The sequence below is a fragment of the Falco rusticolus genome, chromosome 7, assembly GCF_015220075.1.
Source record: "Falco rusticolus isolate bFalRus1 chromosome 7, bFalRus1.pri, whole genome shotgun sequence".
NCBI classification, from domain to species: domain Eukaryota; kingdom Metazoa; phylum Chordata; class Aves; order Falconiformes; family Falconidae; genus Falco; species Falco rusticolus.
Window position 1 is genome coordinate 1,943,621 of NC_051193.1, and position 12,204 is coordinate 1,955,824.

Sequence of the window (12,204 nt, forward strand, 5' to 3'; positions counted from 1 at the left end):
GGAGGGGGAGGCTGGCAGAAATGCTAATTCCTCCCTTCGCTCTCGCCTCGGCAGCCCAGTGCCCGCACGGTCCCGCTCCGGCTCGCAGCTCAGCCCGGAGGGGTGCGGGGGTCCGGGCGGGGTCCCCCACCTCCGCGCCGCGCCCCTCACCCCTGGGTCCGGGCTGGCGGAGGCTCCTCCGTGCCACAGGGACGGGGGTCGGGAGGAGGATGAGGAGGACCGGTAACGGCGAGGAGAAGCGCTGCGTGCTGCTTAACGCCACTTAGGAGCGGGTAAGGTGCGGGGTCACCCCCGATGTGGAGGGGGAAGGGGGGGCGGTGGGGGGTCAGGGGAGAGAGGAAAATAGGGAAGGAGAGAACTGGGGAGAGACGGGCGAGGGAGGGATAAAAGTGCGGAGAGGAAGAGGGAAAAGGCTGGAAGGAGAAAGAAAGAAAAAAAAAGCGAAAGAAAGAATAGAAAAAGGTAAAATTAAAGCAAAGAAGGAAGAAAACGAGATTTAATTTTTTTATTTGGAGGGGGGAGCGCAACCAAGACAAGAAAAAAAGAGTGAGAAGGGTGGGAAGAGCCGGAGGGGAAAGGGAGGAAAACGGGGGAGAGGAGGGGAAGGGGAAAGAGGGAGCGAGAAGGAGCGAGGGTCGAGGGGGCGGCAGCCGGGGGGAACTGGGCACAGACAATGGGGCGCGGCCCCGCCGGGCCGGGAGGGGACCGCGAGTGGGGCGGGGCCGGGGGGCGGGAGCCCTGAGAGCCCCCTCTGTCCCTTGGCAGGGGGAGATGGCCCCGCTGCTGTCCCTGTGGCTGGTGGCCCTGCTCGGCCTGGCCCGGGCGTGCCCCGAGCCCTGCGCTTGCGTGGACAAGTACGCACACCAGTTCGCCGACTGCGCCTACAAGGATCTCCAGGTGGTGCCCACGGGGCTGCCCTCCAACGTGACCACCCTCAGCCTCTCGGCCAACAAGATCACCTCACTGCAGCAGCGTTCCTTTGTGGAGGTGACCCAGGTCACCTCCCTCTGGCTGGCACACAATGAGATCCGTTCCATCGAGCCTGGTACCTTTGCCATCCTGGTGCAGCTGAAAAACCTCGACATCAGCCACAACCAGATTGTGGATTTCCCCTGGCAGGACCTCTACAACCTCAGTGCTCTCCAGCTGCTCAAGATGAACAATAACCACATGGCTCTGGTGCCTCAGGGGGCCTTCCACACCCTGAAGGACCTCCGGTCCCTACGCATCAACAACAACAAGTTCACCACCCTTGCAGAGGGTATCTTCGACTCGCTTAGTTCCCTTTCCCACCTGCAGATCTACAACAACCCCTTCGAGTGCTCCTGCAAGCTCCAGTGGTTGAAGAAGTGGATGGACAGCACACTCATCTCCATCCCTGAGAAGGACTCCATCACTTGTGCCCTCCCAGAGCAGCTCCGAGGAGTGCCGGTGGGGAAGATCCCAGACGTGCAGTGCACCTCGCCTACTGTGCAGCTGACCTATTACCCCAACCTGGACACCACAGAGCTCTTTGATGGCTTCACCCTGACACTGCACTGTGCCGTGATGGGCACCCCGCCACCTGAAGTGAGCTGGAAGATCCGCACCTCCAGCCAAACCCTGGAGCTCAATGGGAACCTGAAGGAGAGCGCTGGGAAGGACCTCCCCAAACAGGACCCTGAGCGCTTCTTGGTCTTCAAGAACGGCACATTGATGATTCCCCACCTGAGCAAGCGGGAAGAAGGCACCTACACCTGCCTGGCCACCAATGAAATGGGGAGCAATCAGACTTCGGTCAACGTGGCTGTGGCAGGCACCCAGAAATACCCAATGCAGCCTGGGAGGGATGCACTGGGGGGCAAAGCACAGCCAGGTGACAAGAAGCCTGGGGCCAAGGGAGCAAAGAACAGTGTGCTCATGCCAGATGAGAGGAGCAAACCCCTCGGTCCCACCCGGCAGAGCCATTCATCCTCAGCAGCAGGGACAGAGTCCACAGGAAATGGACAAGTCCCTTTCCAGCTTCCACCCTTTGAGAAGAAGTGTGGCTCCACACAAACCAGCAAGTACATTTCCAACCACGCCTTTAACCAGAGCGGTGACTTCAAGCAGCACACATTTGACCTGGGGGTGATTGCTTTAGATGTGTCAGAGCGCGACGCCCGAGTGCAGCTCACGCCCACCTACATGCAGCCTGAGAAGGTCCACCTCAGGATGCTCTACCTGTGCCAGGAGAGCAGCCAGGGCCACGCCTTGGTCCAGTGGTCCAAGATCGAGGAAGGGGTGAACTCGTACTGGTTCCAGGGCTTGAGCCCCGGCACCAACTACTCTGTGTGTCTCACCTACCTGGGGGAGGACTGCCAGGTCCAAGTGGTCTTCACCACCAAAAAAGAGATTCCCTCGCTCATCATCATTGTGGTCGTAAGCATCTTCTTGCTGGTGCTGGCCACCTTACCCCTGATGGGGGCCACGTGGTGCCACCTCCTCTCCAAGTACCAGGGTAAGACCTACAAGCTCATCATGAAAGCCCAGAACCCCGACCAGATGGAAAAGCACATGGCCGCTGACTTCGACCCCCGTGCCTCCTACCTGGAGTCCGAGAAGAACTACAATCCCAGCGAGGTGGGGGAAGCGGATGTGGAGGAAGAAGAGGAAGAGGAGGAGGAGGAGGAGGAAGGAGGCAGGTGGAGGAGGAGGAGAGAAACCGAAGGGGCTCCAGAGCTGGAGCAAGAGGAGAGCGTGGCGGCCAGCTCCATGGTGGAGTCGCAATCCAAAGTCAACGGCGAGGAGTTTGAAGTCCGCTCCGAGTACAGCGACAAGCTGCCGCTGGGCGCCGAGGCTGTCACCATCTCCCAGGAGATCAACGGCAACTACCGGCAGCGCCCGCGCTGAGCCTCCCCGCACCCCTCTGCCCCCCTCCCCGCTCCCCACCTCCCCCCGCCACCCCCCACCCCCCCACCCCCGCCTCCCGGGGCACCGCCGCTGCTTTTCCTTAGAGGAAAGACCGCAACATCCTCAGCGACTGCCCGCCTGACCTTCCTCCTCCTCCTCTTCCTCCTCCCTCAGGTGGCAGGTCCCCGGGGAAAGGACTTCGCCCCGAGGATGCTTGGGGCGGGCGGGATATATCTCCCAGATTTCGTTTCCGTCTTGGGTACCGGCGGTGCCTGCAACCTGCTCGGCGACAGCACCACAACGACTCCCGGTCCCCCGCCCGCCTCGGCCCTCCGCTCACCCCCTATTTTCTTTCTCCTTAAAGGAAAAAAACGAAAAAAAGAGAAAAAATGGCTAAAAGAAAAAAGCCCGATATTCCAAAACCTCTTTTTTTTTTCCTGGAAACAATTGAGTCCCCGGTGGGTCCCTGCGGCTACTCGGTCCGGTCCCGCCGCTCCCTCGGTCCCCGGTGAGTCCCCTCCGCTCCCCGATCTGGCCCCGCCGAGCCCCGGTGCGAAGCTCGCCGCAGCCCGGTGCGGAACCTCTCGCTCCGCGCCGCGTCCCGGTGGGTCTCTGCCGCGCCTCGGTCCGCGCCCCGCCGCTCCCCGGGGGGTGCCTATCGCGCTCCGGTGCATCCCTATTTTCCCGGTGGGTACCGCGGCCCCCCGGTCCCTGCCGCTCCTCGGCGGTGCTCTCCGTTCCCCGGTGGGTGCCGGGGCTGCCCGGTGCGCCACCCTCCCCGCTGCCCGGGGGCCGCCGGGCTGCCCGGTGCTCTCCCCTGTGCGCTCCCCGGTGCCCTCCCCGGTGCGCCGTTCAGCACCCGGCGGGGTTGGACAGCTCCGCGCCCCCCGCCCGCTCCCCGGGGTGGCGGGGGCGGCCCGACCCCCGCGGTCCCACCCCGACTCCCCCCCGGCCCGGCGGGGCCTCTATGTGTGTTGGGTAGAGTAGCCTTGTAGCCAAGTGTCTGTGCCGTAGACGCGCCCGCGCTGCTGGCGGGCGGGCAGCCGGGGGTCCGGCCCCGAGAGGCGAGGGGTCGCCGCCGCCGCCGCCCCCCGCCTCCGGTTCCCGGGAGCCCCGGGGCCGGCGAGAGCCGCGGGCGCCTTTCTGCGAGCTTCTGTCTGTGAAAGAGTCAATAAAAGGGATTGAAAGTGGAGCCGGGTCTGTGCTTGATGGGGGCGAGGGGGAGGTTGTACTCGGTGCCCCCCCCCGGTGCCCCCGGGCTCTGCCCGGTACAGCCTGGCACAGCCGAGGGGACCCCGAGGAGACTGGGGTGCAGAGACACATTGCCGCAGCTACCAGCAAAGCATGCACACAGAGTCTATAAATATACTTTTTTTCCCCTACCCATACACCATGCACCCCGTACTGTATATATGTTATATTTCTGTATTTCTGTATATCCATATTATATGTAATTCACACACATACTATATATGTAGCTACACATGCACACTATATATACACGTCTATGCTGTATACACTCCTTTTATATATACGCACACTCTACGTATACACACAAATAATTGTTATATGCACTTTACTATGCACACATATTTCATATGTACTCAGGTCTATACCCATGATATAATTTTTTATAAATTCAGCATATGTATGAAAATACAATAAACCAAATATGTTATGTACTCTGTAGACACATTCTCTGTAAACCAAATATATTGAAAAATACACACAGTGTTTTTCCCCTGGCACATACACACACTCTACACACATAGCAGTACTCATACACTATATACATACATATACAGTAAGAATACATACAATTTATATAAGCTCTGTGCACCTATGTGCACACAATATATATGCTCAATATCTATACAGATACATGCTAAATACCCACACTACCCGTGTATACACACGTTCTTTCTCCATGCATGCATACGCCCAACGCTTGTCTCCTATACACACCCTGTATGTATGTACATATGTACATTCCTGGCTGGCTCTGTGCCATCCCGCAGAGCTGTGTCGGGGGCAGGATGGGGCTGCCTGGGTAGGGTTAGTGTCACCCTGGTCCCCAAGCACTCCCAGCCCCAAGACCAGGGGTGCTAAGAAGGTGCCCGGTGGATTTTCACCCCCTCCCAGCCCGGCCGGGAGCACTCGTATCTCACCCAGCTGATGATTTAAGCTCACATTTACACAGTGAAGATTTAAGGCTGCATTTGATTGCTTTTCTTATCTGTAGCTTCAAAGCCACATGCCTTCCTAGTGTCCCTGCATGAGAGGTGTCGTCCCACTGTCATGTGGGGACAGTCACCCACTCACCAACACCCATGGGTGGCCCCTGAGGCCCCACTGATGCCCCTCGCCCTTCCCAAACGCAGCCTCTGCATCCCAGTAGATCCTCCCCTTAAGCAAGCACTCGCTTCTCCATCCTCCAGAGGAAGTCTTTCTATTTTAAGTCTGGCCTCTGCATCTTTCTCCTATAGCAGGGAGCGTGGGGGAGACAGACAAAGCAGGCTGGCAAGCAAAGAGGCAGTGGGCAGGGGGTGCCCACCCAAATCCCCCAAATCCTGGGAATCTGCAGCTGCTCCACAGCAGCCCAGGTGTTTGCTCTAGCTTTTAAAACCCCGTGCCAAGCAGAGACTTCCCCTTGTAGACAAATCCCCCTCTGTGGATACACTTATAATTGAGTTTCACGCTTAGAAACATATAAGGAATAGAAAAAGAACAATCATCTCTGCCTCTGTTTAATTAGAGAGTAATAGATTTCCCCGCCTAACATATCTATAGGGAATCTCGCTGTGATGAGCTACCTACTGACACTGGATTACGCCAAGATTTGGTCCTTTTCGGGAGGGTGCTAATTAGCACCCGGTGCCCAAAGGCACAAGAAGGGGTCAGGGATGGAGCTTTGTACCCTCCCACCCCCTCCATGTCCAGGGGGGGCTGGAAAGGGTTTCTCCTGGAAAGGGTTAATGCATCCCAGCACGAAGGCTCAGCCCTTCTTGAGGCATTAACCCTTCTGCAGAGCCTGCTGCCAGCCCGGGGTTGTGTGGGACTTGCCACTCGTGATGGTGACAAGCTCACACCCACGCAGCCCGGGCTGTCACACACTTAGAGTGTCACTTAAACTGTGGGAAGGCGTCTGGCACCCTTTACCCAGGACAGCCTCAGAATAAAGCAGCTTCATCCCTTCCACCCCCAAATTATCTCTTATCCCAAATGAAAAAAATAAGGGAAAAGATCATCACTGTGTCCCCCACGGTATGGTCACCGGCAGCACCACAGCCTGCACCCACTGCAGGAGTTGTGCCTCGGGGGGTCACAGATGGAGTCTGGGGTCCCTGTAGACATGGACAGAGCAGCCCCTTTGATGGTCAAGACGTGCTTCACAGAACGGGGGACTGCTGGACTATCCCCCTCCAGCCAGACATCACCCTGCCCTGCTCCAGGGTGATGGGCACTGCCGACAGCAACCCACGGGGGTCAGGAAGCAGCTCCCGTGCTGGCCCTGTCCGTGACAGCATCACACCCAAGAGGGGCAGTAGCAGCTCCCAGAAGTGCCTTGCAAAGCACATCCTGACCCCCACGGAGAAAATCCACAGTCCACCAGGCATGCCAGCACCTCCCACAGCTGCCATGCTGTGAAGCCGCCCGATGAACACTCAAGATTCAAAATAATCCCTTTCTCCCTTGCGTGGCACTATTTTTAACCCCAGGCCTGTTCCCAGCCTGGCCTCAGCCAATGCGGCATGACAAGTGTGAAGACAAGGAGCTGGGTTGGGATACAGGGAGGTGAACCTCTCCAGGGGAGCTCCAGCCCCCACCCTGCCCCACCTTGGCAAGTTCAGGGCCTTTTCCAAGGAGGGTCTGGCTTGCTCTGGGTTGGAGGTCCTTGGCCCTCTGGTTTGGAGGTCCTTGCCCCTCTGCAGAGGGATGGGGGGAAGCCCCAGTTTGGACAGTGGATGAGCATGGGAGGGCAGGGAGCAAGGACCCACTCACCATTGCGGCCCTGGATGTCCACCTCTTCCTGAGTGGTCCTGGATGCCCACCTCTTCCTAGGTGGTCCTGGCGGGCCAGAGGACGGTGCCTGAAGGATGAACGTTCCCTGATGTACTTTTAAAAGCTTTTATCAGCAGTTTATTGCAGGGCAGAGCTGGCTCTGGGTGACCTCCCTGTACCTCGAGGGCTCATCCTCCTTCCTCCTGCCACCCTAATGCAGCCCCTGGGCACCCACCCACCCTCCTTCCCACCCTGCCCCAGCCCCACACAGCCCTGCAGCGGGGGCACCCTGCCGCCCCCAGGCCCCCCAGCCTTTCACCCCCTCTCAGAGGCAACTCACCGCCCAGCAGCCTCCCCACGTCCTGCAGAAGCCACTCACCCTCCGCCCTGTCCGTCCCCCCCCCCCCGCCACGTCCCCTGGAGGGGTGGGCCGGGGCGGGGGGGCGGTGGGTCGGTTCTTCCCCCGCTGCGGGGGCGGAGGGGGGCCGGCCGCGGCGGGGCTCGGGCAGCGGCCCCCGGGGGAGGCGGGCGGGCGGAGGAAGGGCCCCGGCAGCCGTTTTCCGACAGCGGGAGTGGGTCGGTGCCATGGAAAACAAAAGGGCCCGGGGGACGGGGAGGGGAGGAGAAGCCCGACGAGGACCGAGGGAAGCGGCCGAACCGTTTTCCCCCACTCCGGAGGAGCGAGGGCAAGCGGGCTCCAGCCCCCGACGCCGCCGGTGAAGGGGCAGGAGGGGCCGGGGGCGGGCGCGGGGGACCGAGGAGAGCGGGGGGCCGGGGGGGAGCTGGGGCCCGGGGGGAGCGCTGGGGCCGGGGGGAGCGGGGGGTCTAGGGGGAGCTGGGGGCCGGGGGGAGCGCTGGGGCCGGGGGGAGCGGGGGGTCTAGGGGGAGCTGGGGGCCGGGGGGGCGGGCTGACCGGTTATTCACGGCTCTGGTATGCGGCGTGCCGGCCCCGCTCACCCGCCCCCGGCTGCTCCGCCCGCCCGGGCCGTGGGGCAGCGAGAGGCGGCGGGGAGAGGTAACGGCCCCGGGGGGATGCCGGCGGGGGGTGGGATGGGGTGGGGTGGCAGGGAGCTGGGGTGGAGGGGTGCTTCGGGAGCTCGAGCGGCGCGGGACCCCCCAGCTCTGCTTCCCGGGCATCCCGCAGCGCCTCGCCCGGGGGGTTGGGGGTCTGCCCCTGGGAGCCAGGACCGACACCTCGCTTGGCAGCTTGGGCTGGGACAGATACGGGGCACCCCAAAATGACACAAACAGGGGTTTTAAATGCATCAGCCAAGGAGACACCCCCCCCCTCCCGCCAACCCCAGCTCCCCCGCCCCGTACTGCGGGGCTCTCACCCCTTCATCACCCCCACAGCCCTCGGGGCTCCTTCCCCATCCCTTGACCCCCAGTCCCGGGGTGGTCGATCCCTGCAGGACAGGACCCTTTGTGTCCCCTTTTGCACATACACACACACACAGAGTTGTTGTGCAGGCCTTGCTCAGCCTCTCCTTTGCCAATAAAATGTCTCCCCCCTCCTGCTCGAAATGATGGGGTTGGGGACTGGAAGGAGCAGCAAAACTTGCCCACAAGGCAAAGACAAAGGGGTCTCGCTGCCAGCTCCTCGCAGAGCCGCAGTTAACCTCTTCCCTGGTGGGACACAGCTTCCAGCCGCCAGGAACCAAGCGTGCACAGTCCCCTTTGCAAGGCAGGCAGAAGGGGAGTAAGGAGTTAGCTCAGAAATATTTCGCTCTGAAGACTTCCAGCAGCCAGGGACCCCACACTGGCTTGCTGAGAAAAAACACTTAAACGGTTTTTTCCATGACATGGAAAAATATGGAGATGGGGGGTTGGTTTGAGGTCTGAAAGCGTGCTGAAAAATCTCGGCAACTTGATCGTTTAGCGCAAGGCTGGTTGTGAAAGAGTTGTGGTTGCTCTGTTTCTCCTCATTTCAGCCGCAGCAGTGTGAAGTCTGAACCCCCAGCTCCCACTTTTCATCCAAAAACTTGGGGAACCAGGACCGTGGGGGCGGGAGAGGTGTGGGATCACATCAAAGATCGAAAAGAGGCATTTTCTAGTGGGGGAAGGAAAGGGTCTAGGGGGAAGGTCCCCGCTCGCTAGGTAATCGAAGGCTCTGCTCTTGGAGAGGAAATGCCTTCTTCAGATTAAGGAGTATTTCAAACAGCCTTTTCCAGCTGAAGTGCTGGAGATAATCACATGGGTGCTTTGCTCTGCTGCCGCTTCCTCTTAGTATTTGGCAAGAAGGTGCAGATCCCCATCTCTGCTAGACCCGTTCCCGTTCATTCCCCCCATCTCTGTTCCCAGGAGGAAGGATGAGGCCCCTGCTCTGCTGCCTGGGGCTGGCTGCATTTCTGGGTCCTTGCCTGGCCTGTCCCAGCACCTGCTCCTGCTCCACCAAGAAGAATGGGCGGTTGTTGGCTGAGTGCGCCTACAAGGATCTCCAGGAGGTACCAGAGGGGTTGTCCTCCAACGTGACCATCCTCACCTTGTCAGCCAACAGGATCAGCTGGTTGGGGCAGGGCTCCTTTGCTGAGGTTCCTGAAGTGCAGTCACTGTGGTTGGGCTACAACCAGATCGGGGTGGTGGAACCAGGGGCTTTCGCCCTGCTAGTGCACCTGAAGAACCTGGACCTGAGCCACAACAAGATTGCAGATTTCCCCTGGCAGGACCTCCGTAACCTCAGTGCTCTGCAGATCCTGAAGATGAACAACAACCGCCTGTCTGGGCTGCCCCGGGATGCTTTCCACTCCTTGAAGGACCTGCGCTCCCTCTGGCTCAACGACAATGAGTTGACCACCTTGGCTGAGGGCACCTTTGACAACCTTCCCTCCCTGTCCCAGCTTCAGCTCTTCAACAACCCCTTCAACTGCTCCTGCAAGGTCTTCTGGCTGAAGAAGTGGACCGAGAACACTTCCGTCTCCATCACCAAGGGGGGCTCTACCTTATGTGTGGCTCCTGGCAGACTGAAGGGCAGGGCGGTCACAGACATCCCCGACCACCACTGTGTTGCCCCCTCCGTACAGCTCACCTACCTCTCCAACCTGGACAACACCGTCATGTATGATGGCCTCACCCTGACCCTGCACTGCAGTGTGGCGGGCAGCCCTCCACCAGAGATCAGGTGGAAGATCCAGACCTCCAGCCGCCGCGTTGAGATCAACGGACCCAACGTGGCACGGGATGGAAATGTCAAGCAGAGCCAAGAGCACTTCTTGGTCTTCAAGAATGGCACCATGGCCATCCCCAACTTCAGCAAGGAGGATGAAGGCACCTACACCTGCCTTGCTGTCAACGATGTGGGCACGCGGGATGTCTCTGTCAACGTAGCCTTGGCTGGCTCGGAGAATCCAGCTGAAGACCTGCTCCGAGATGACCCCCAAGCCAGCCACCTTGGGGGTCGGAGCTGCTACAAGGGGGATGAAATGGATCCCTCTGGTGCCGGAGAAAAGCTGGTGATTGTTTACCACATGCCAAGGGAGTCGAAGAGCAGGGCTGGAGGAGCAGCGCCCCAGGTCCATCTGGGGACCCTCCTGCTGGCTTTGAGCATCGTGCTCTGCTGTTAGAGGGGGGAGAAGGAAACGGTGCCTCGGGGATTCCCCCTCTTTCTGTAGCATTTATCTTCACGTAGTGCCATGCCTTTGCTGAGCTTCTGGAAACTGTGGGCGGTCAGCAGTCAAAGGGGGCCAAGACTCAGGCCCAGGGCTGGTAGTTCAGCCCCTCCTTAAATGGGGGCCAGGCTGGGCTCCATTAGTTGAGAGCTTCAAACGAGCTCGGGTGATGTAGAGCAGATCCATGCCATGCTGCCACTTGCCAGGCATCCAAATCTGCCGCTTCCTGACATCTCCCTCCTGAGACCAAAGCACAGCTGCAGGGTTAAAGTCTGCCCTCAACAGGGCGATCATCAGCCACGCCCAGAGCCCACCACAAGCCCTTCTCCACCCGCAGCAGCCAGCCGTGACCAGGGAGGGGATCTCTCACAGAGGATCCCATCAGTCCATCAGCACCAAAGATGGCATCCCTACCGTGACCAGCACCCAGGCCCTTGGTTGGCCAGGTGCATCCTTCCTACCACCCACCTCAGGTGAAGCACCAGGAGCAGAAGGACCAGCCTGAGAGAGGGAGAACAGCCTGGGCATGGAGTCCTGGGGTCCCAGGGCGCATGGCTTTGAGGGACAGAGATACGGTGGTGCTTTATAAGCAAGATGAGTACAGTAGGACACATTGGATGGGGCCATGGGCTTGGATCAGGCCATGTTATAGAGCAGGAGAAGTTTTCTCACAGGCTTCATCCCTGCAGAAGCACAAAAGGCTCCTCCTGGCTGGGTGCTGGGAGCATACAGGGTGCCTGCACCCTCCCTGCATGTCACAGGATCAGGCCCTGCCACCCTCGGTACCTCTCCCAGACGTGATGCAGCTGATTCCCACTCGCCTCACCCCTCCTCCTTCTGTTTCACCGCTGAAGCCTGCGGTACAAAATGCTCACCTGGGCTGGACCCACTGAGCTGCCCTGCTCCAGCTCTGACCCCTGAGCGGGGGGATTGAGCTCAAAGACCAAAATAATTTCCCAGCGCTCCTCTCTGATGGGAAACCGAGCAGGGGCTGCATGATGGAGCAGGAGGAAGAAAGATTGGGAAAACCCAGACAGCAGAGAGAGAAGCTGAACTGACCTATAAGCCACAAACACACTCCTTAAGTGCTTTAGTATTCCCACGCGGGACATATATACCATACCCGGCTGCCCTGGGGTGCTGGGGAACCCGTTGCCTTATGGTGGGGGGCTGAGCATCTCCATCTCCCCCCGACCGAGGCACGGGTGTTCCAGCTCTCGTGCCTTCTGCCAGCACTCACCTGCGGGAGCTGGGCAGACCCCTACAGCCACCCTCGCCTTATAACCAAACTGTACAGACAGCAATAAATACCTTTTTTTTTTTTTTTTAAACAAGCTGGTGTGTGCTGCTTCTGTTCATCCCCAAATCCCGCAGGCCCAACATCATCTGGGATACCACAACTCATCACCAACCCTCTTTGCTCAGGGGGCACCCCATTTTCCTCTCCAGCTCCCCCAAAGCCCTCCCTGTGCTGTAGCATCCCTCCATGATGGCCTTGGAGGGAGGATGCACTTACAGGATACCCAAAAATCCCTCCCCATCGCTGCCTGCGGAAGGCAGTGACGCCAAAATCAGCTGAAAAGCAGCTACCCTGGAGCCTCAAGTCTCCACACAAGCTCTCCAGCCCCACAGTTCAGTGTCCAGCCAGCTCACAGGGCAAGGAAAGGGGCAGCCGAGTTGCTGCCATACTCCAACACAGTCAGGCTACGGCGCCGAGGTCTCTGTG

General features: G+C 59.6%; 2 protein-coding genes across 4 annotated transcripts; both read left to right on the forward strand.

Annotated features, from left to right (window-relative positions):
* Window positions 1-7,062, forward strand: ISLR2 (immunoglobulin superfamily containing leucine rich repeat 2). The gene is made up of 2 exons (XM_037396191.1): window positions 1-272; window positions 766-7,062. The coding sequence occupies exon 2, from the start codon at window positions 772-774 to the stop codon at window positions 2,869-2,871; it is 2,100 nt and encodes a 699-aa protein (XP_037252088.1). The 5' UTR covers window positions 1-272; window positions 766-771; the 3' UTR covers window positions 2,872-7,062.
* A 335-nt stretch (window positions 7,063-7,397) lies between these two features.
* ISLR (immunoglobulin superfamily containing leucine rich repeat) lies at window positions 7,398-11,809 on the forward strand. 3 transcript variants are annotated; one of them, XM_037395925.1, is made up of 2 exons: window positions 7,398-7,449; window positions 9,175-11,809. In XM_037395925.1, exon 2 carries the CDS (start codon window positions 9,183-9,185, stop codon window positions 10,431-10,433), a length of 1,251 nt encoding a protein of 416 aa, XP_037251822.1. In that variant the 5' UTR covers window positions 7,398-7,449; window positions 9,175-9,182; the 3' UTR covers window positions 10,434-11,809. The 3 variants fall into 3 exon arrangements, with proteins under 3 accessions (XP_037251822.1, XP_037251823.1, XP_037251821.1); XM_037395926.1 differs by lacking the exon at window positions 7,398-7,449 and adding an exon at window positions 7,456-7,589; XM_037395924.1 differs by lacking the exon at window positions 7,398-7,449 and adding an exon at window positions 7,781-7,888.
* Window positions 11,810-12,204: the final 395 nt, after the last annotated feature.

Excerpts from the sequence above, each read along its gene's own strand:
- ISLR2 (XM_037396191.1), top strand. The coding sequence starts at position 772 with ATGGCCCCGCTGCTGTCCCTGTGGCTGGTGGCCCTGCTCGGCCTGGCC.
- ISLR (XM_037395924.1), top strand. The coding sequence starts at position 7,807 with ATGCGGCGTGCCGGCCCCGCTCACCCGCCCCCGGCTGCTCCGCCCGCC. Across the intron at positions 7,889-9,174 it reads GCGAGAGGCGGCGGGGAGAG|GAGGAAGGATGAGGCCCCTG; the intron begins GTAACGGCCCCG and ends CTCTGTTCCCAG.